Genomic DNA, 22,203 nt, shown 5'->3' on the forward strand with positions numbered 1-22,203 from the left:
TACATACAATATTTAACACAATTATTACATACCAGGAATAACTGTGATTGTTTTGAGAGCTCGAAGCACACGAAATGTCCTCAGTGCCGACACATTACCAAGGTCTACAAACTCTGTGATGTACCTGGAAACAATCAAACCACAAATCAATATGTGAAATGGGCAGAACAGATGAGCTAATGTATAATATGCTTGGAATACAGAAAAACAAGTAATGCCATTTAATTTTAATTATATAGAAAAGAGGGATCAGCAAAGTCTTCAGCATCTGATATTTTGTGTTCTGTGATATAAAGAAAATTGTACTGGTTCACAATTATAAAATTTCCATTTTCAAAGTCCTCTAGTAATTTCTTTGGGTTAGCTGTTCCTGGCAGTGGAAAAACATTGGTTTTAATACATGTTATATTTAGATCCGTCGACCACTGTGGCCAAATGACAACATTAGCTGACAGTCATTGAGAAGGTGTCTGAATGATACTAAGCATGCAGGGTATCACTTGTGTGAACATTGCAAAAATTAGATCAAAGAACCACTAATCCTTTAAGGAATAGTTCACCCAAAAATGAAAATTTTCTCAAAATGTAGTCACCGTTAGGTGACCTAAGATGTAGCTGAGTTTGTTTTTTCGCAGGAACAGATTTGCAGTGAATGGGTGCTGTCAGAATGAGAGTCCAAAAAGCTAATAAAAACAGCACAATACTCCACAAGTAATCCACATGTTTCCAGTACATCAATTAACATCTTGCAAAGCAAAAAGCTGCATGTATGTAAAAAACAAATCCATCATTAAGGCGTTTTAACTTTAAACATTCGCTTCTGGCCAAAATACCAGTCCATAATCCATAATAACACTTCCAGTGAAAAAGTCTATCCCCTTTTGTCCTCTCACATCAAAATCCACCCACATATTTGTTTTGAACTGTTTTTGACTGTTTTCCCTTGTAAATGATGCTTGATCTGTGAATATTTCTCTCCTGATTCAGACGAGACAAGTTTTTCGCTAAATAAACCAATATTATGGATAGAGGACTTGTTAAAGTTAAAAACACCTTAAAGACACATTGGCTTTTTACATACATGCAGCTTTTCATTTCACAACATTGAGTGACAAGATGGACTGATGATTAATTGATGGACTGGAGTCATGTGGATTACTTGTGGATTATTGTGATGTTTTTATCAACTGTTTGGACTCTCATTCTGACGGCACCTATTCACTGCAGAAGATTCATTGTTTAGCAAGTGATGTAAGGCTAAATTTCTCCAAAAATGTTCTGATGAAGAAATAAGCTCATCTACATCACCTGAGGAATATTTTTATGTGATATTTTTAGGTGAACTATAAATAACATACATGCGTGTATATATATTTATATATACTGTATGAACTGAAATACTCACGCCATGCTGATCACCATGAAATCAAGCCAGTTCCATGGATCACGGAGGAATGTGAAAGGTCCGATGCAGAAGCCTCGAGACAAAACTTTGATTGTTGCTTCAAAGGTATATATACCAGTAAAAACATACCTACAAAAACAAATAAACAAATCAATATATAGAAATCAACATTTCTCGTGAATAAATTATCATAAATAGGTACTGCAGAGCCACTTTTACAACTCGAATTCCGGAAATGTTGGGACGTTTTTAAAATTTGAATAAAATGAAAACTAAAAGAATTTCAAATCACATGAGCCAATATTTTATTCACAATAGAACATAGATAACATAACAAATGTTTAAACTGAGAAATTTTAAAATTTTATGCACAAAATGAGCTCATTTCAAATTTGATGCCTGCTACAGGTCAAAATAGTTGGGACGGGGGCATGTTTACCATGGTGTAGCATCTCCTCTTCTTTTCAAAACAGTTTGAAGACGTCTGGGCATCGAGGTTAGGAGTTTCTGGAGTTTTGGTGTTGGAATTTGGTCCCATTCTTGCCTGATATAGGTTTTCAGCTGCTGAAGAGTTTGTGGTCGTCTTTGACGTATTTTTCGTTTAATGATGCACCAAATGTTCTCTATACGTGAAAGATCTGGACTGCAGGCAGGCCAATTCAGCACCTGGACTCTTCTACTACGAAGCCATGCTGTTGTAATAGCTGCAGTATGTGGTTTTGCATTGTCCTGCTGAAATACACAAGGCCTTCCCTGAAATAGACGTCGTCTCGAGGGGAGCATATGTTGCTCTAAAACCTTTATATACCTTTCAGCATTCATAGTGCCTTCCAAAACATGCAAGCTGCCCATACTGTATGCACTTATGCACCCCCATACCATCAGAGATGCTGGATTTTGAACTGAATGCTGAAAACACGCTGGAAGGTCTCCCTCCTCTTTAGTCTGGAGTACATGGCGTCCGTGATTTCCAACAAGAATGTCAAATTTGGACTCGTCTGACCATAGAACACTTTTCCACTTTGAAACAGTCCATTTTAAATGAGCCTTGGCCCACAGGACACGACAGCGCTTCTGGACCATGTTCACATATGGCTCCCTTTTTGCATGATAGAGCTTTATTTGGCATCTGCACATGGCACAGAGTATTGTGTTTACCGACAGAGGTTTCTGGAAGTATTCCTGGGCCCATTTAGTAATGTCAATGACAGAATCATGCCGATGAGTGATGCAGTGTCGTCTGAGGGCCCGAAGACCACGGGCGTCCAACAAAGGTCTTCGGCCTTGTCCCTTACACACAGAGATGTCTCCAGTTTTTCTGAATCTTTTGATGTTGTTATGTACTGTAGATGATGAGATTTGCAAAGCCTTTGCAATTTGACATTGAGGAACGTTGTTTTTAAAGTATTCCACAATCTTTTTACGCACTCTTTCACAGATTGGAGAGCCTCTGCCCATCTTTACTTCTGAGAGACTCTGCCTCTCTAAGACATCCCTTTTATAGCTAATCATGTTACAGACCTGATGTCAATTAACCTAATTAGTTGCTAGATGTTCTCCCAGCTGAATCTTTTCAAACTTTCTTGCTTTTTCAGCCCTTTGTTGCCCCTGTGCCAACTTTTTTCAGACCTGTAGCAGGCATCAAATTTGAAATGAGCTCATTTAGTGGAGAAATGTGTAAAATTTCTCCATTTAAGCATTTGTTATGTTCTCTATTTTCTATTGTGAATCTAATATTGGCTCATGTGATTTGAAAGTCTTTTAGTTTTCATTTTTTTCAAATTTAAAAAAATGTCCCAACATTTCTTGAATTCGGGTTGTAGACTGTGCCAGTATTAATATTGAACATACGTTATAAATCAGTTGTAAATGACAAGTATACATTTTTTTAAATTTTTTCTATCATTTCTCATATTTGGGATATATTTAAAATACAAATGAAAAATAAACCAACACAGAAATGTGTAATTATTTCCTACAGATATTTTACTTTTGGCAGCAGCTATTTGCACTAAGTGTAAACACATTATTAAACAGTATGCAATAATAACGTGTTGAGTGCAAATTATAATTTTAATTCAAATCATTAAATGGACGCCACCTTATTGGGACAATAAAGCCCTCCCTACACCTACCCTAAGCATACTTTATTTTCAACTTTTCGATTATTTCCTTAATTTTTTTATTGAAAATAAATGCCTTTCCGATGTGATATGAGATTTAAAAAGGGAGAAAAAAAGTTTGGCAAAAGGCAGATTTGAACTCGAGTCGATCTCATCAAAAAGACAATTGCATGTGCTTTACCATCTACGCCACTGGAGCTGTTGTTTGACTGTTGTCTTTTGTAGTATTGACTATCCCAACCACACGTTGGTAGCTTCTGCCAACAAGGTGGGCTGTTTGCACTTAGTGTAAATAGACACTCCATTTACTTTTTCATTACTCTCCAACCTTTCATCTCTCCAAAATTATTCGAGACTTCTACTAGTATTCAACAGATTCAACAAAGTCACTTCTGCTGAAAATGTGTGTTCACACAAGGCAGCTCTTACTCGACAGTTTTACTCCAGGCTGGAGGGTTACTCATTGTCATGAACACGCAGTTGGACAGGATGGTGATCATGATGAACATACTAAAATATTTGAAGTACAGTCAAGGTAAACATGGCAAATAACTAATGACACACTACTGTATCAATCATGATAATCATTACAAAAAATGAAATTGAAATGATGAGAATGAAAAGGATATGAATGTATAAGAATTTTGATGGCTCCTCTTCTGACAAGGCTAAAAGGACTGATACAAAACAGCGCTGGTTCAGCAGTGAACCTGTAGATTGTGTTTCCCTTACTTACGACAATAAAAGTCTGCAAATGAGAAAGAGGTTAACACAAAGGGTTAAGAACACTTATGGGCACCAGATGAACAGAGGTTTAGTTTTAAATACAGAGCACTGCACTTAACATTTATGGGTGTGAGACTGACCTTCTGTGTTTTATAGAAGGGGTCTATGTCCTCCAGAGGAGTGTTGAGGAGATCCATTGGTGGGTCACCATAGATCATTGGCAGGCACTTTCCTGCCTCTAAATCACTGCTCGGGGCCTGTGGTTCCTCCTCAACCCCCTCTACATCCTCCCTGGTGCTCCTCTCTTGGATGAGCCTGTCGATTTCCACCAGCGACTCTGGGGTGAATCGGTGGAAGCCGTAGTTGCCTGTGCGAGGGAGCAGGCTTGCCATCTTGGCATCGCGAAGAGATACCACCTCAACGGGGAATCTCTACACCAAGCTCCTGAAAGAGAGGAAAAATATCTTTGAATTATGGCAAATGTTACTATGGACTTCATATATGAAAATCATTTATAAATATGTAATACAGTGCAGTGCAGTAGGGAAAACTAGCAAAATTAAAATAAAAACCCTCCACTGCAAAACTTAAATTTTTTTGTTGTGAACATATTAGGGATGGGAAGATTCCCCGATTCGCTCGGTGCATTGGCAAAAAAAGTTAACGATGCAATGCATTGGTCTAAAAAGTATGCATCAGATACAAGTTGGCATTTGTATCGCAATGCATCGTTTCTAACATATTTGCATTGGTAAAAACCGGTTTATTTATATATAATTACTAGTGGATGCGCTGATGCATAAAGTGACCAATAATCTGTGACCAATAATTTATATGTAGATTGATTTCTCCTCTCGAAACTGTTTCTCAAGCGCATTCTCTCATCACCGATGAATATTAACAAATCAATCGGGGCTAATGCGGTTATAAACAACAATGTAAGTTCACACAATCTAACTAATTTGTGCACGCTTATTCGTTTTTTTCTCAGTGCATAACTGGCATGTCACGAGCATATTTTTCATCTGTAAATGTTAGAAAGTCATGCAAATATATCAATTTTTCTGTCAGGAGTGGGTTTACGTGAGTGGACGAGCGCTGCTGCGTGCATGCGCGCTAAACAGATGGAGCGCAATAATTCTGAGTCAAATATGCATTTTATGATAGCAGTAACTGTAAAGGGACTATTGTAATGGGTAAATAAAATGTACGCTAATACAATCCTAATTACTAAGCTCAGATGAGTTAATGTGTGTTTCTTATAGCAGTTAAAAATGTAGTTTTAATTTAGTGATTTTAACTTTTAGTTTAGTGGTTGTTAATGCTTTAAAGAGCAATGTTAGATTGTAATGTTCAAATGCTATCTGTTCTAACTATAAAAGGTACAGCTGTTATAAAACCAGAGAGAAAGGCTAGTATGTGAGAGAGTCAGTGGTAATATCATTGCATTCCTATCGGTCAGTGAGCTCAGCTTAGACTGACAGTTTGCCTGCCCTGGACCTGGTTAGCTTTGCAGCATTGCCACAGTGACTGAGGTTGATCTTTGTTAAATTTGCTTTATGGAACCAAATCATTTGACAGTGAGTCAGACTAACTGAAATAAGCCTGGCTTATTTGGTAAACTTGTTTTATGAAACAGGTCTCGAGGTGTTAGAAGTCAGAAGACACATAAGTTAATTTATGATTTGCTGTCTGTCTGAACCAAAGAAATAAAAGCAATCATATTTGTTCAATTGCATCGTATTCCATCGAATCGAATCGAAATCGAATCGCACTGCATCATAATAGAGGTGAATCATATCGCATCGCTAGCTGCTTCATATGTATCTTCAATGTATCATATCATTGGCTATGCATCGAAATGCGTATCGCATCGGCCTCAGTTATGGAGACGCACATCCCTAGAACATATTGCAAGAGATGCAAAGAATGAGAGCTGCTCTCCCAAAGCAAATTATTCAGAGTCAAGCATCTTTAAGACATCAAGTCACATTTATTTGTAGGCAGTGGCTATTTGCACTAAGTGCAAATAGCTAGGGTGACCATACTTCCTCTTTTCCCCGGACATGTCCTCTTTTCGAACCTAAAAAAATGCGCCCAGCCAGGATTTCTTAATCGCCCAAAACGTCCGGGATTTGGCTGTTTTCTTAATCTCGCTCCCGCTGAATCTCTGACCTTTGCTGCCTGCGTTTCACTCCCGCAATTTTCGTGTCCACTCCTTTAAACATTCTAACATTTTATTAGCCGCTCTCAGAGTGAGCGTTCGCGCTGTTCACTTTCAATTTCGCGATAACATGCACAGATATTGGTCAATGAGATAAGGATCTGTTGAGCAGCAAATACTCCAGCATGGTCTTGTCAGCCATCTCTCCTTATTCTAGACTTGAGATCAGTAAAGTATGATCAGCACCTCTTGGATGCAGGGTTGCCAAGTCCACATTTTTTCCACAGAATTGGGTTACTTTTAAACGGTTGCCATGGGTTGATTTTCCCAAGTGGGTTAAAGGTTTGAAATATTGCATAAATTACAGTTGACTGAAATGCTTGTATTGAAACATTTTGCATGATGTTGATCTATGATAAAACTTTCATGGACTTTTACATTAATTGTTCTCTCCTACCCAACTCAATCCAAGCAGCGGAGTCCTTAATCATTTTCAAGAAACAGCTGAAAACACATCTCTTTCATCTTCATTTGACCCTCTAACTCTAGCACTCTCTATTACAATGCTAATTCTAATTTTATCTGCTTGTTTAATGAAAAAAAAAATAATAATGCGACCCTCTAACATTTTGTAATGATACAGAAGCAGGAAATGCCAGACTAGAGACTAAAATCTTGAAGGTTGTTCTTAGCAGGGCTAGAACCCATATCTCCTGGTCACAGAGCTAGTGTTCTTCCTGAGTGAGCTAAACCAAAGTTGAGGATTGAGACCAAAGTGCAGAGGAATAACAAGTGGGAGACGAGAGGTATAAACTTCAAATGGCTTTACTTGAAGATACAAAAAACAATGAACAAAGTACAAACAAAACCAGAAGCAAAGCTTCTAATAGTTACAAAAAGGGAAAACAAAACAAGCACAATGGCTTACAAAAGACTCCCAGTATGCAACAGGTAGGTAGGCTCAAGATTGAACAAAAAAACAATGGCTAAAGGCAAACTTAAATGGAGCCCTACACAGGTGAGTATCATCAACAATTGCTAGGTACAACTGAGAGTTCTTGCCAATGGTTGCCCCCTGGCAAGTGGGAGGAAGATTGCAGGCAACAGACATCCTGCGCCCCCTTGTGGCTGGGAGCAATACTGCTCGTTGTGGCAGGAGTATGACCCCGAGTGGTTGGAGGATGTATTGCTGGCTAAAGTCTTACAGGAGCCCCCTCTTGATGAATGGCTCCTGACATTCCTTTTAGTGCTGTTTGACTGTTGTCGTTGGAAGCCCCTGATGAGCTCTGGGTCCAGTAGGTCACCTGGCTGGTACCCACGAGCGCTCTTCTGGACCATAGCCTTGCCAGTCAACCAAATATTGGACCCCTCCCCGTACTTTGCGCATGTTCAAAAGTCTCCCCACGGAATAAGCTGGTTGCCCCTCCACCATCTGAGGAACTGGAGGTGGTCTAACTGCAGGACACAAAGGAGAGTAGATGACAGGTTTGGAGACATGAAACATGGAATGTGGGGTGTATGCGCATAGACCTGGGCAGTAGGAGTCGGTAAGAGACTGGGTTTATTTTCTTGAGAATCTTGAAAGGTCCAATGTATCTAGGACCTAGTTTCCATGACTCGAGGCGCAACGGGAGATTTCTAGTCGAAAGCCACACTCTCTGCCCTGGACGGAATGACGGACTGATCCGCCGACTGGCCTGTTTCTGCTGTTCCCGGGATGACTAACTGGGCCAGTGCTGGAACCTGTGCTTGAAGGTCCTGTTCAGAAAGAGAGGGGGGGGGGACCCAAACTGGCATTCAAGTGGGGACATACCCAGTGATGAGTGATGGAGGGTGTTATGGGCAAATTCTGCCCAGACCAGATGGGAACTCCACGTACTCTGGTTGTTCGAGACCAGACACCTGAGGGTCTTTTCAATCTCCTGGTTCACTCTCTCTGTCTGGCCATTGGACTGGGGATGGAACCCGGAGGATAAACTGATGGTGGAACCGATTAGACGTCCAAAAGCCTTCCAGAATCTTGAGGTAAACTGGGAACCCCCATCAGACACCATATCCTGAGGAAACCCATGAATCCTAAAGACATGTTGCATGAGAAGTTCTGCCGTCTGGCCTGCTGTAGGAATTTTAGGGGCGGGAATGAGATGACATGCCTTAGAAAATCTGTCGACTACAACAAGTATCACGGGGTTACCTTGAGAGTTGGGTAGGCCACTAACAAAATCCATTCTCCAGTGCCTTACAAAATGTAATCCATTGCTGACCTCTCTGGAGCCGACAGCGAGAAGAGTCTACCTCTTGGAGGGCAAGTTCCTGGCAGCAACTCAATGGCGCAATCATAGGGTCGGTGAGGAGGAAGAGTATCGTCCCGGGATTTACTAAACACATCCTGTAGATCGACATATTCCTGGGGGACTCGAGATAGGTCAGGAGAAGAAACAGTCAGAGCAGGTGGTGTTAATTTGACTTGAGAAACGGCTAGTACCTTAGTTCTTGGCGTATTTGACTCATGCTGGTTCCAGAGTTGTCATTTAGGCCCCCAAAAAGACTCCGGAGATGAAATAATTCCATCCATTGGACATGCACATCTCCATCTGGTGAAACGGCTAGTTGGCCAGTCAATTTGAGGATTGTGAGAAACAAGCCAAGGGTAGCCAAGGATGACTGGGAAATTGGGTGTGTCTATAATGAGAAAAGAGTGATTCTTGATGAGAGTCTATTTCAACTGAAATAGGAATGGTACAGTGTGTTACCTGGCCGGACCCCAGAAGTCTGTTGTCTAAAGATGTTATAGTGAACTTATCATGGAGAGTTATTAGTGGTATCCTCCAGCTCTTGGCCAGAGTATTGTCCATGAAATTGCCAGCAGCGCCTGAGTCAATAAACGCAGAACTCTTGTGCCAACCACTGTGCGCATCACTGTCGAAAACCCAGCTGAAGATTGGGGGTCAGTTATTGCTCTCGTCTCAGCCCCCCTCTCTCTGGATGAGAAATCTCTTTTCCCACAAGTTCAGGGCAAGGAGTTCGAAAATGTCCCATTTCACCACAGTATAGACGTCGCCGCTCCCACATACGTTTGTCCCGTTCAGATAGTGATGAGCGATTTTTCCCAAGCTGCATGGGTTCCTCTGTGGAAAGAGGCTGGAAAACAGGTTGAACTGGACTGATGTAGCTTTGGGCTGTGAGTCGGTCTTGTTTCTCGGACCTCCTATCCCTAATCCGGTTATCCACTCGAATTGCGACATCAATAAGAGAATCCAAGTTAGGCGCAGGATCTCGGAAAGCCAATTCATCTTTTAGCTCAGGTGCAAGAGCCTGATGAAATGCTGCTTGAAGAGCCTGTTCATTCCAGCCACTTTCCGCTGCCAGAGTACGGAACTCAATAGCCATTTCTGCTACAGTGCGTGCTCCTTGAGTGAGTTGAAGTAATCGTTGGTCATTTCCTACTCCTCCTCCTGGATGATGGAAGACCCTCCTCATCTCTGCTAGGAATTGCTCAGAACCAGAAGTGAATGGTGAACAATGTTCCAAGAGAGCCGTAGCCCATTCCAAAGCTCTTCCAGTTAGCCACCCGACTGCTCTCTGTAGGAAAACTACTGGGTTGGAGTTGGAAAGCTAGAGTGCATTGGGTGATAAAGCCTCGACAGCCCCTGGTATTTCCATCATCTCTCAGGTGGTGGTAGCCTGGGCTCAAGAAGAGGAACCGCTGGAATTGGTTGAGGAAAGATGGGTAACTCAAGAACCTCCGGAGATGGAGGATCTTGGGGCAGATCCAGAGAGTTCAAGCGTTGAAGTATTTCTGTGAGTATCTGCTCATGATGTTGAATAGCAGTAGCTTGACTGGTGAGCTCGGATAATATTCTCTCCACATTTGACAAAGGGCCTTGACTCTCTGCTGGGTCCATCTTTTGGTTCAATCTTGCTGTAATACAGAAGCAGGAACTGCCAGACTATAGACTAAAATCTTGAAGGTTGTTCTTAACAGGGCTAGAACCCATATCTCCTGGTCACAGAGCTGGTGTTCTTCCTGAGTGAGCTAAACCAAAGTTGAGGATTTTGAGACCCAAGTGCAGAGGAATAACAAGTGGGAGACGAGAGGTATAAACTTCAAGTGGCTTTACTTGAAGATACAAAAACAAAAAAAACCAGAAGCAAAGCTTCCAATAGTTACAAAAAGGGAAAACAAAACAAGCACAACGGCTTACAAAAGACTCACAGTATGCAACAGGTAGGTAGGCTCAAGATTGAACAAAAAACAATGGCTAAAGGCAAACTTAAATAGAGCCCTACACAGGTGAGTATCATCAACAATAATTGCTAGGTACAACTGAGAGTTCTTGCCAATGGTTGCCCCCTGGCAACTGGGAGGAAGATTGCAGGCAACAGACATCCTGCGCCCCCTTGTGGCTGGGAGCAATACTGCTCGTTGTGGCAGGAGTATGACCCCTAGTGGTTGGAGGATGTATTGCTGGCTAAAGTCTTACACATTTGCAGTATCTATTCTATTTCTAATCTAACTACTTTTATTTAAAAAGAAAAAAAGAGCCTTTAACACTAGCATTCTCTATTCTTTCTACTTATTTTCTTTTTATTTATTATAAATAATGACCTTCTAACACAAGCATTATCTATTCTTTTTCTATTCTTTTGACTTGTTTTATTTTTATTTAACACTATCATAGGGAGAAAAAAAGTTTGGCAAATATGCTTGCAATATGTTCACTGTTATTTTCCAGTTGCTGATATTTATATGGACAAAATTAAAATTAAATTCTGACAGCTTGTAAATAATAGTATAGCAGACTACTAACATTTATAAAATACATTCAAATTGTCAAAGACAAATTTAATATTGTTATATACTTAGTAGCTTCAGTCCAGTAAATGTTCACCTTGAAATATTAACCTACTCGAAATATAAGTTTTTCTTACGTTTACTTAAACTCAAATATTTCACAGAAAAAATATTTAAATATATTTTAAAAATTGTACTAAAAGGCAGTTTACTTGCTAAAAAATTATAAACTATCAGTCAGATGACAGCGAGCATGTAGTATATTGTGTAAACCAGATATTTCAGCAAAGTTGTGATCATGTTGATCATTTAGAGGACATGTGTATCCAATACGATACAGTAAGCTTTATAGTGTAAAGACTGTGTTAATATCAGAAAGGTTACATGTTCAACCCAAGGTAGAGATTTCTGATATTATTATGCTCTGAGTTAGCCTACTTCTGATCACATTAATAAAGCAATGACCTAAGTATTTCTGAACAATAATTGTACACCACTGAGATTTTAAATGTCTGTTAAGATGACTGTGGACTGCCAGGAAAGGCCACATTTCAAGCTCACTTTGAAGATGTGCACTTGGCAGACTAATACATCCTGTAAGACATGAACTACTACCAGCTGAACCTCCAGTCTGCAACACCCCGCTTGTAAAATCTCATTCTTGAGACACAGGGCAGCCCAAATAAATGTGTCAAAATATGCAAGACAGGCTCAGGGGCGGTAGCAAGACACTTTCCCACAGTACCAAAGAGAACCGAACATTACTCTCTAGAACATCATATTACTTATTAATATAGCAGACACAGTCACCCAGGCCAACTCACATAGATCACGGCGAGATCACGGAGTGTGTCCAATGGCAGCCCACTACTACAGTGGAGGAGGTTACATGTGTCAGGCTGCCATTTTGTATCTTTCTGTTTGAACACACTGTGAAGTATACCAAATATATATTAAAATTGATAAAGAACAAAATACAGATCCTTGTTTATTAATTCTGCAATGTCCTGATTTAACCATATAGTGGGTATTCAATGAGGAACAGCATAACATCCTGCATCTTGTGCTCGTAAGGGAAACTGAAAAAATGGGAGTAAAACAAATTCTTACTTGCTTAAATAAACGCCATTTGTGACCCTGGACCACAAAATATAAAATCTGAAAAAATAAGCTTCCCATTGATGTATGGTTTGTTAGGATATACAATATTTGGCCAAGATACAACTATTTGAAAATCTGGAATCTGAAGGTGCAAAAAAATAAAATTTAAATATTAAGAAAATCACCTCTAAAGTTGTCCAAATTAAGTCCTTAGCAAATTTACAAAATATCTTCATGGAGCATGATCTTTACTTAATATCCTAATGATAAATCGATAATTTTGACCCATTTGACCTTTATATCACACAGCCCTGCAACTTGTTAAAGCATTAAGGCATTACCATCAGACATTATCAGCATCATGACTTTCTTTAAAGGCACTGTATGTGATTTGGTTCAAAAACAATTTTTGTTATGATGGTCGAAAGTCTCCACATCCTGATAGCAATCACTAAGTTAAGTGGTCTAAATGTATTTATATGTATTTATATCATCTGTGGTAGGTGTAGAACCATAAAGTGTTCGTCCAATTATATTCCTTGGGCCGAGGATTACGATAGGCCGTCCTACCTGCCTGTCAAAGTATGTATTTGCATACTACCGCGCACCCTGTTCGTGCAGACATGATAAGTCATCAGTGCGTTCCATTACACAATTGCAGACCGAGCGAGAAAGTAAGGTGTTATTATTGCAATATTATGCACTTTGTACTGTAATGTTTTCTCACGGGTGAATGACACATAAGGTAATCTGACAGCATTTGCATTCAACCCTCCACCAGCGCCATCTCTCATCGTGTCGCTGGTTAGGCTCTGGTCTGCCTGTGGGCATTTATGTGTTTTAGAGGAGGTGCTTTCAAAGCTACCGCCATTGGAGTGTTAACCTTAAAGGGACACTTTTGTACCTTCTTAACCACCAAAGGGTTCATAATAGTGCCATAAGAGTACATATGTGAACCTGGACCACAAAACTAGTATTAAGTCGCTGGGGTATATTTGTAGCAATAGCAAAAAAAACAATGTATGGGTCAAAATAATAAATTTTTCTTTTATGCCAAAAATCATTAGGATATTAAGTAAAGATCATGTTCCATGAAGATATTTAGTAAATTGCTTACCGTAAATGTATCAAAACTTAATTTTTGATTAGTAATATGCATTGCTAAGAACTTCATTTGGACAACTTTAAAGGTGTTTTTCTCAATATTTAGATTTTTTTGCACCCTCAGATTCCAGATTTTCAAATAGTTGTATCTCGGCCAAATATTGTCCGATCCTAACAAACCATACATCAACTTATTTATTCAGCTTTCAGATGATGTATAAATCTCAATTTCGAAAAATTGACACTTAAGACTGGTTTTGTCGTCCAGGGTCACATATTACAACCTTAAGGGTACATAATACTATTCTAAGGTACTAAAATGCACCATTTAGGGGTAAAGAAGGAACAAAGGTGTTCCTTTGAGCTTGCTACCTCAGTGACAAGCTGTTGTACCTCTAAAGGTACAATTTTTGCATATTTTTTCAAGTTGAATTCACACACGTATACCTTAGAGGATTCAGTGTTTCTTTATGGGGCCCCAGTATACAGGGCATGACGGGCTGGGAAAGTGGAAAGCAGACATACACTCTGTATCACCACACAAACACCGATATGGTGGCCGCCCAGCTGCCGTGGGCCATCACGGTTCAGCATCGAGTTACAGAAGTGCGATGACTCTGCTCATTCCAGTTTCACTCGCATCGCACCAATAAACAGGCCAACACGCCAACTCAGCTCAACCCACATCTCATCTCCCAACACCTAGACTTATGTGCTTCTTTAAACACCAGAAACAAATGATCCCTCCCTTTGATCCTTCCACCTATTACAGCACACAACTTGTTGAGTTACAACATCAAGTTACTGTTGGTCCATTACAGATTCATCCTTATTTAATTCAACCTCTCTCTTTTCTTTAAAATGTTCATGTGCTTATGGTTGTGACATCAGTAGCATTTCTCAGTCATTGTTTCTAAATGACCCATTTTTGCAGCTTATTATCCAAACAATTGTCAGTTTGTCTACACAGTCCATCAAACGGTTTCAAAAGAGCAATGTTGTCCATGATATGTCCCCTTTAAGAAGTTCCTGCCAAAAATGGAGGACATTCTAAGTCATTTTCCCACCAATATTAAGCTTCACTGTGCCATTCTGGAGGGGGCTAATAAGCCACCATCAAGATCTCGTATATCACTACAGGATGAGAAAGAGCACCGCCCCCTCCTCCACTTTTTAAGAGCCTCTATCAGGTCAGGGGCCCAGTTTTCCCCAAGTCTTAAAATATACTTCCTGCAGAGGCTTTATTAAAGATATTTCCTGACTGCATTATAGCAGATCAGGTCTTCAACAAGTAAGAGCTATACCACCAGATAGTCCGGAAGCTTGCTCATGTCTTTTTTTTTTTTTCATAGCTGCACTGTCAGTAGAGGTTTGTCTAAAACCAGTACGCAAGTAACACTGGAGGCTCAATCATAGGACAGAAGTAAATAATGCTGTCCGATGACATGCTAATATTTGTGGCTGGGTTACTTCGTCTCTTGCAGTATCTACAGCCAAGAAAAACAGGCAGACTGTTATGCATACACACGTCTCTTCATTTGAGTGATCCATGCAATGCTTTTTCAGATAAATGATACTCAGTGGTTTGGCAGCAAAACACAGATGCAAGAGACAATAATCCAAAGTCTTTTCATGTACAATTCCCTTGAAAAATATCTGGACACCTAAACCATTCCTAAAAATGAACATCATTGCACAGATTAAAAAAAGGTAACAGAAACACACCATCAAGTAAAATAATTTAAACAAATTTGTTATGGTATTTATGGCTTATATTTATGAAAAAATACCCTAACACTAGTGTTCTTTATTCCTTTTCTATTCTATCTACTTGTTTTCTTTTATTTATTATAAAAAAATGACCCTCTAACACTAGCGTTCTCTGTTCTTTTTCTATTCTATCTACTTGTTTTCTTTTTATTTATTCTAAAAAAAATGACCCTCTAACACTGGCGTTCTCTATTCTTTTTTAGTGTATCTACTTGTTTTCTTTTTATTATTATAAAAACTTTGCTATGTGCACTGCGTTAGACCAGGACTTGTCACAGCACTTACATATTATTGCTCTTTTGTTGATTTGATTGCTTCTGTTGTCCTCTGTTTGGATAAAAGCGACTGCTAAATGACTAAATGTAAATGGTGTAAATTATGGAGCAATATGTATACCAAAAAGTCTAGGTGGTTAAACCACAAAAATCAAACAAGCAAAAAATAAAAATAAAATGAAAAACAATTCACATTTTTAGGATGAAAAAAGGCAACAAAAAGGCAAATGCGAAATAAAAACCACAGAATGATTTACTAAGGAATATTAAGGCCCAATCCCAATTCTATTTTATACCCCATCCCCTAACCCTTCCCCTTCCCCTTGTCCTTTGAAACAGATTGCCAAGGGGTAGGGGTGAAAATATTCCCCTAAGAATTGGGACACCACTACTATACCGTCACACGTGATCATACGTCGTCTAGCTCCTACAATACACACATTAGAGACTTTAATTACCGTTCTATATTAATGCACTGCTTACTGACACGTGCACACACACACACAATCACTCACACACCCACACACACACCCACACATATATATCGGAGATCGCGCAGCTCACATCCAGGAGCAAAACTTGACAACGCTGCCCCAAGACTTTTTATTAATAAGAGTTTAAATACTGAATCGCTACATTGTATTTTCCAGCAACGAGAGGATAAAATCGCTGTTTTTGAAGTAACGTTAAACTGACTCATTGTAAAGAGAGACGCACAGACACACCTGTACACCTCTCTCTCCCAATATTTGAGAAAAAGGTTTAGCTATTTCTAATTATTGGGGGAACTAGCCCCTCAATGTCTATGGTAGTTATCGCCCTGATCAGACATGAAAATGTTGTGGCACTATTGTGCAGTCAGTAATGACATGACGTTAGGAAACTTTAGGGATTTTTTGAAAACATTTCTTTGAATAACAAGACTGTAAATATGAATTCACGATTGAATGTAACATAAAACAAATGATTACTTTTCATTAAAATCTTTATTAATGCCAATAATGCTTACATGTATGTATCTTTTTGTTCGCCCGGGCAGCCATATTGCCGCTGCAGCCGGTTTACGCTGAGATGATTCATACCCCTTCATTTGAAGTGTGGTCCCGAAAAATCTTCGTTTGAAGGGCTATCTGGCCCTTCCCCTTCCCCCTACCCCTCTAACCAAAGAGAATCGAGACACCCCTACCCCAGTGGGGGGGCTAGGGGACAGGGGAAGGGCTAAGGGGTAGAAATGGGATTGGGCCTAAACATTTCCTCAGTCAAGCAGTGGTTTTAATCTCGCATTTGCTTTTTTGTTGACTGTTTCCATCTTTACAATGTGTGGGCCTTTTTGCAACTTTTCCCCAAAATGAAAAATGAGAGGAGTTAACTTCATTTTAGATGTCTTCTGGATTCTAAGATCTAGCCTATACCAGACCTAAACTGACCTGAATCACTTCTTTCCCAAAACGTCCCAATGAAAAAATTAATTTTCTTTAAAAACAAAAAGAAAGAAAGAAAACCCGCCCTGAGACAGACCCGTTAAAATTAGACTTGAATCAATCTCATCTGCAACTATTTCTGAACTTGACTTAAACCTCACGTTCAAAGTGAAGGCCCCTAATTCATACACACAATTTTGCCTAACTGCAAAAATTTGCAATAACACTTTGTTTTACACTTCATAAATATTTAGAGCAGCTTAAGTGTCCAAATACTTTTTGGAGCAACTGTACATGGGCAACCGCTTAAGGTTTTAACATGATCAATGTTGGCTCATAAAACAATGTGTCACTGACTGACATCAAAGGGAAAATAAAAGCCTATTTTTACTTTGCACCAGAGCACATGCATTGACATTCAGCTAAACACAGTTAGTTTATTAATGCATGAAAATGTTCAGATGAATTACGTCATCCTCTTAAAACTATATAACTATGCTGACACAACTGACAGACATTCAACATAGCAAAACACCTCTTCATTTCACTTTAATATAATCCGCAGTAGCTTGACTATATCCATTCATGACTTCTTGACCCCTGTACTTATGCTTATGTGGTAAGTTGTAAACAAATGATCAGCAGTACAAACAAGGGATTTTATGACTATAGTGTAATGACATGAGGCGTGCCCTGGGCCTATGTCTTCTTAAAGGGTTGTAAACCATGCCTCTCTTTAACACTGCCATTTCGACTTAACCTTTCTCTCTAGTCTCTGTAAGGCCTCATGTATACAGCCCTAATGTATGCTGGAGCCTTACTTGCAAAGATCCACTGCTATCAACTGAAATAACTATGTAAGGTTTAGAAATTTGAAATGTAAACCATTTAAAGGTAAATCATTTCATTCCAAATATAAAAATGATTCATCTTCTAGAAAGGCATGTATGAGTATTCACTAAAATGTGGGACTGTAGGATTTTAAAAACTGTCAAAAGCATCTTTGTATGTTTTAAGGAAATAGTAAAAGGGCTATATGTAGCAGAGAGCCTCAGCATGTCAAGCATACGAGCGTGTTAACACTACAGATATCATTTACTCCTGCTCATGCCATTTGAAACCAGTACAATCCCCAGTCTTCTGTCTAACACTAAAGGAGATATTCTGCCTAATATCTAAGCTGCTTATATATTTACAGTGGACAGTGACCACCAGTGGCTGTCAAGCTCCAAACAATACAAAAAAAGCATAAACATACTCCATATGAATCATTCATAATATCTGAAGTATTCTGAAGCCATACTATAGCTTTCTGTGAGAAACAGACTAACATTTAATTGTTATTAGCTGAAAGTCCTCCCTCCCCTGTAGCTCTCAAATCGCATTTACACTTGTAAACTAGTCTCACGTAGCCAGACCTTCAGACTGACGGCTGAAGGTCTGGAATCTATGGTAGCTTTTCGGGGCGTGTAAATGTCGCCACAATAACAGACCGGTGTGTAAAACTCTCGGACGTGTTTTAAAGATTCTATGCCGTGAACTTTAAATATTTCACATACTTTTGAAAATCCAGCGTTTATTTGATCCTGATAAGCACTCATCATCACAATTGTAAACACGACGGCTTTCTTCTTTCGTGAGGGGTTTGACACACACGTCTCCCGAAAATCCTGTATAATTCAACCAATCCGACGACAACTTCGAAACTCCTGAAGTGTTTCCACTTTTGTGTGCCATATACATCAGACGTTTAGCCAAAGGTCCGTGGGCGTGACGTCTGAGGCTGAGACTACCTGTACACCTTCAAGACACAGCAACTTTGAATTTATACTTGAATGTATTGAACAATGTGATACAGAGGAGAGGGAAATAAAAAATATGAGCTATACTCAAATTCAGGTTGCCTCTATAAACCACATCTCTGATTGTGCTTTTCTTGTCTTTTTTGACTGGCATTCAGTTTGCATCACGGCGATAAGAGCAGCGTGGACATTCTGTAAAACAGCTTCTTTTGTGTTCCACAGAAGAAAGAAGTCATAGTACTACAGACTTGAAACAACACTGAGTTTTCTTTTTTAAATGAACTATAGTAAATGAAATGAAAATTCATTGAGACCAGGGGTGTCACTAGACCCATTTTACTTATACTGATCTGAGAATCATTTTCTCTGATAATACTTCAGCAGTCATGTTGTGTGTGTTTTCTATCCGTTGTTTAGAATCAGAACTAAATGCCAGATTTGTGAATAAATTTATTTTTTGATCTAATCTTACTAGGTTTGCAAAATGTTCTACATTTGTTTGTGATTCGGTTAGATTCATTCACACTGAATCGTTTTCAGGAATTTCTCACTCTGACATAGCAATAAGATATTTTGAAAATCAAAAACATAAAAGCAATAGATAAGATATTTACCTACAATCCATTGCAGGAAAAGAAACCTGCAAATGTCTTTTAACATTTGTCAGCAATGAAGCACCTTGACTGCAAAGCCAATTTATATAATTATACCCGTAACAGTATCCAAATGGAAAATAAAAGACATTGGGACAATTTTTTGATGGGGGCTACTAACAGCCCTAATCAACACATCTCATGTGCAGAGTTATCAAACGTCACGACGCTACAAACTCCGGATGCACATAAGTGTGTGGTGTCTATGAAACGGGTCAAATTTATGTTTGCACCATCAACACTGATTCCCCTTTTGCACACATTAGGAGAGTGCTGGTAGGGGGATCGCCAGAAGATCACATGGTTCCACCGGTGAAAGAAACCTAAAACCAACACCTACTGCGTCCAAGAACATGTGATGCCCAGTAGTCGCTCATAGAGACGCACACACTCTAGACAACACATCGTGTAATTCAACAAAATCCACACCAAATACCTAGTATGTTGCTCAACGATGGCGTGGATAGTTGCTCCATCCATATACCCAAGATCGTCTCATATACATGTTGGTGTCACCATTTAACTCCAAGCATCCATCCCGTCCAGTCTGGGCTAATATTATGAAACTAGCCAGGGAAACTCACAAGGTCCAACCTCATGTCTCAATCTTGCCCTTAGCGATCAAACTAAAAACAAGCATCTCCTTTTATTTTGGTCTCAAGCAATAGCAAGCATTAAACAACCTTAAATTTAGCTAGCTGGCTCCTCTGTGAAACAGTGCTATCTACATGAGACAAAGTCTACTTCCACTACCCCTGTGAAAGGCAAGAGCATAAAACTGACGGGGGGTTAAGCAAAATCCGATCTGACTGAGTGCTTTTGACGAGCATCTCGGGACCAACAGTCCAAAAGTCTCCATCATCCTACACCTCTGATCAGGGCAACATGGATTAACAGGGGAGGAATGGTGGGGTACAACTGAGCACTACGAGCATCATCAGCCGAGCCCTGAAATGAAGACACAAGCTATATTTAACTCTGACTCCATACGCTGTTGGGATGGGAAAAAGAGTACGGCTACATGGTCAGCATCTGCTGGAACAATTTCAATATTCATTATTTATTTTTGAATTATTTTATTGTTTTAAAAGAAAAGCCACAGCGTAATTTCGGGACATGAATCTATAGGAAACAGTTTTCCTGAGACTATGATCAATTATACAATTAGGCTAGTATATATTTAGTGGTCATTATACAAAAAGATTTGCCAGCTGAATGACACGACTGACCAATCAGAATCAAGTATTTTAGAGAGAAATATTTTCAGATCTTTCTCACTAGCCATTTTACTGACTTTGTGAAATCCTAATTTGAATTTCTGCTAATCTATTGGACCTAGGCTGTTACCTAAGTTTTAAATCAAGACAAATTAATATTTGTCACAATTTTAAATCATAACTCCTCATCATTCTATTTTATATTCTATTCATACCAAGCTTCTTATCAAGCTAGAAACTTCTGTGTAGACATGCTCAACAGCATTTTAAATCAACAGTGAAATCAAAACCTTTGGGGGCCAAAATGAATCCTGTAGCTTTCCAGATACAGACACAGCATTGCCTTCAACCGACTGACCTATTCGTCATGCAGTGCTCTAGATCACAGCTTTACCTGTCACAGTGAGGTAAATATTTCCACAAAACCCTCAGTCTTTGGTCTTCCTTCCAGCTGAAGTCTGTCTCTTTTACCCGGGGCCAGCGCGAGCTCCAGGACAGCTGTTGCTGACGCAGAAACGTCTTGAATGAAACCTGAGATTGAGCCGCAGGTATAGAGGATCATCACTGGAAAACTCTTACATACGAAGGTCCTGAAACATTAAAACGCTATTTCTACTTTACCTTTTCTGGACAGATGCTTTTATGGGTTGTTTTGCTGTATAATAATTTCTGTTTCGCCTATGGAGAAGGGTTTTCCCTCATACGAGTATTTAAAGCTTTTAACATATCCTACCGTAGCTGGAATACCAATGAGTAGATATGAACAGTTTGTTTTCCTTATTTGTTAGCGAAAATAACCTATACTGTTGAATATAGCACAAATATTCAGACAGTAGAGGGATACGACCTAAGTTATAGGGTTCGCGAATGGGAAAAAGTTCACACATTCAAATGAGTATTTTGACCGTTGGTTTGACAAATGGCGCGAAAATCTCTCAAAAGAGTAATAGGCTAATAATCGATTAACGCGATTAAGATTTCATTTAGCTAAATTATGATCGATTTTACATGCTAAATAATTAGTTATGACTAAAATAGGGCTAATAAATTGTGTTTTTCGAATACTTTATATTCATACACAAAGCATATTTTATAGGCCTATAAAACAAATAAATACAACTCTCTCTCTCTCTCTCTCTCTCTCTCACACACACACACACCGTTTAAAGTAGCCTAGATCAGGCAGCTGAGCAGAAATCTAATATACTTGATCACTCCCACTAATAATGTTGCAGATGCTTCTTGGAAGAGATGAAGAACTATCATTGAACACTCCACATACTGACAACAACATTCTTTTCATCATCATCATCATCATCATCATCATCAAAAAAAAAAAAAAAAAATTATAATAATTAATTAATAATAAAAAAACTTTTCACATTATGATTTTCACACTGTTTAATACCGAATGTTTAATATTTACAGCATGTTACTGTATGTACTGACTGAAAAAGAGCTCGTATTTGAAAACTGATAGCCTTTTGAAGACGTAATACATCACATTGAACATATTGAACATGTAGCGCCATCCTCTGGTGTCATATATTTCAAAAAACGAAAAAGAAGTAAAAGTCAGCATTATTTTCTATTTTAAAATCACAGATAATTAAACATTTAAAAGTATAATGCAAATAAGATATTAAC

The 22,203-nt window shown here is 39.0% G+C and overlaps 1 protein-coding gene across 4 annotated transcripts in view; it reads right to left on the minus strand.

Moving 5' to 3' along the window:
- The window catches only part of scn4aa (sodium channel, voltage-gated, type IV, alpha, a), a 52,859-nt gene extending 31,497 nt beyond the window's left edge, over positions 1-21,362 (minus strand). For 2 of the 4 annotated variants that reach the window (XM_058793183.1, XM_058793185.1), the window contains exons 1-3: positions 1,845-2,739; positions 1,406-1,534; positions 33-124 (exon numbers count right to left, since the gene is read on the minus strand). In XM_058793183.1, coding sequence (XP_058649166.1) covers positions 33-124; positions 1,406-1,534; positions 1,845-2,542 — 919 coding nt within the window. In that variant the 5' untranslated portion in view covers positions 2,543-2,739. Of the gene's footprint in view, positions 1-32; positions 125-1,405; positions 1,535-1,844; positions 2,740-3,957; positions 4,044-4,153; positions 4,277-4,394; positions 4,699-19,775; positions 19,899-20,950; positions 21,088-21,177 lie in introns of those variants that run through there. The other 2 variants (XM_058793186.1, XM_058793187.1) reach the window with 2 other exon arrangements.
- Between the last annotated feature and the right edge of the window lie 841 nt (positions 21,363-22,203).

The sequence above is a fragment of the Onychostoma macrolepis genome, chromosome 12, assembly GCF_012432095.1.
Source record: "Onychostoma macrolepis isolate SWU-2019 chromosome 12, ASM1243209v1, whole genome shotgun sequence".
In the NCBI taxonomy this organism is placed as follows: domain Eukaryota; kingdom Metazoa; phylum Chordata; class Actinopteri; order Cypriniformes; family Cyprinidae; genus Onychostoma; species Onychostoma macrolepis.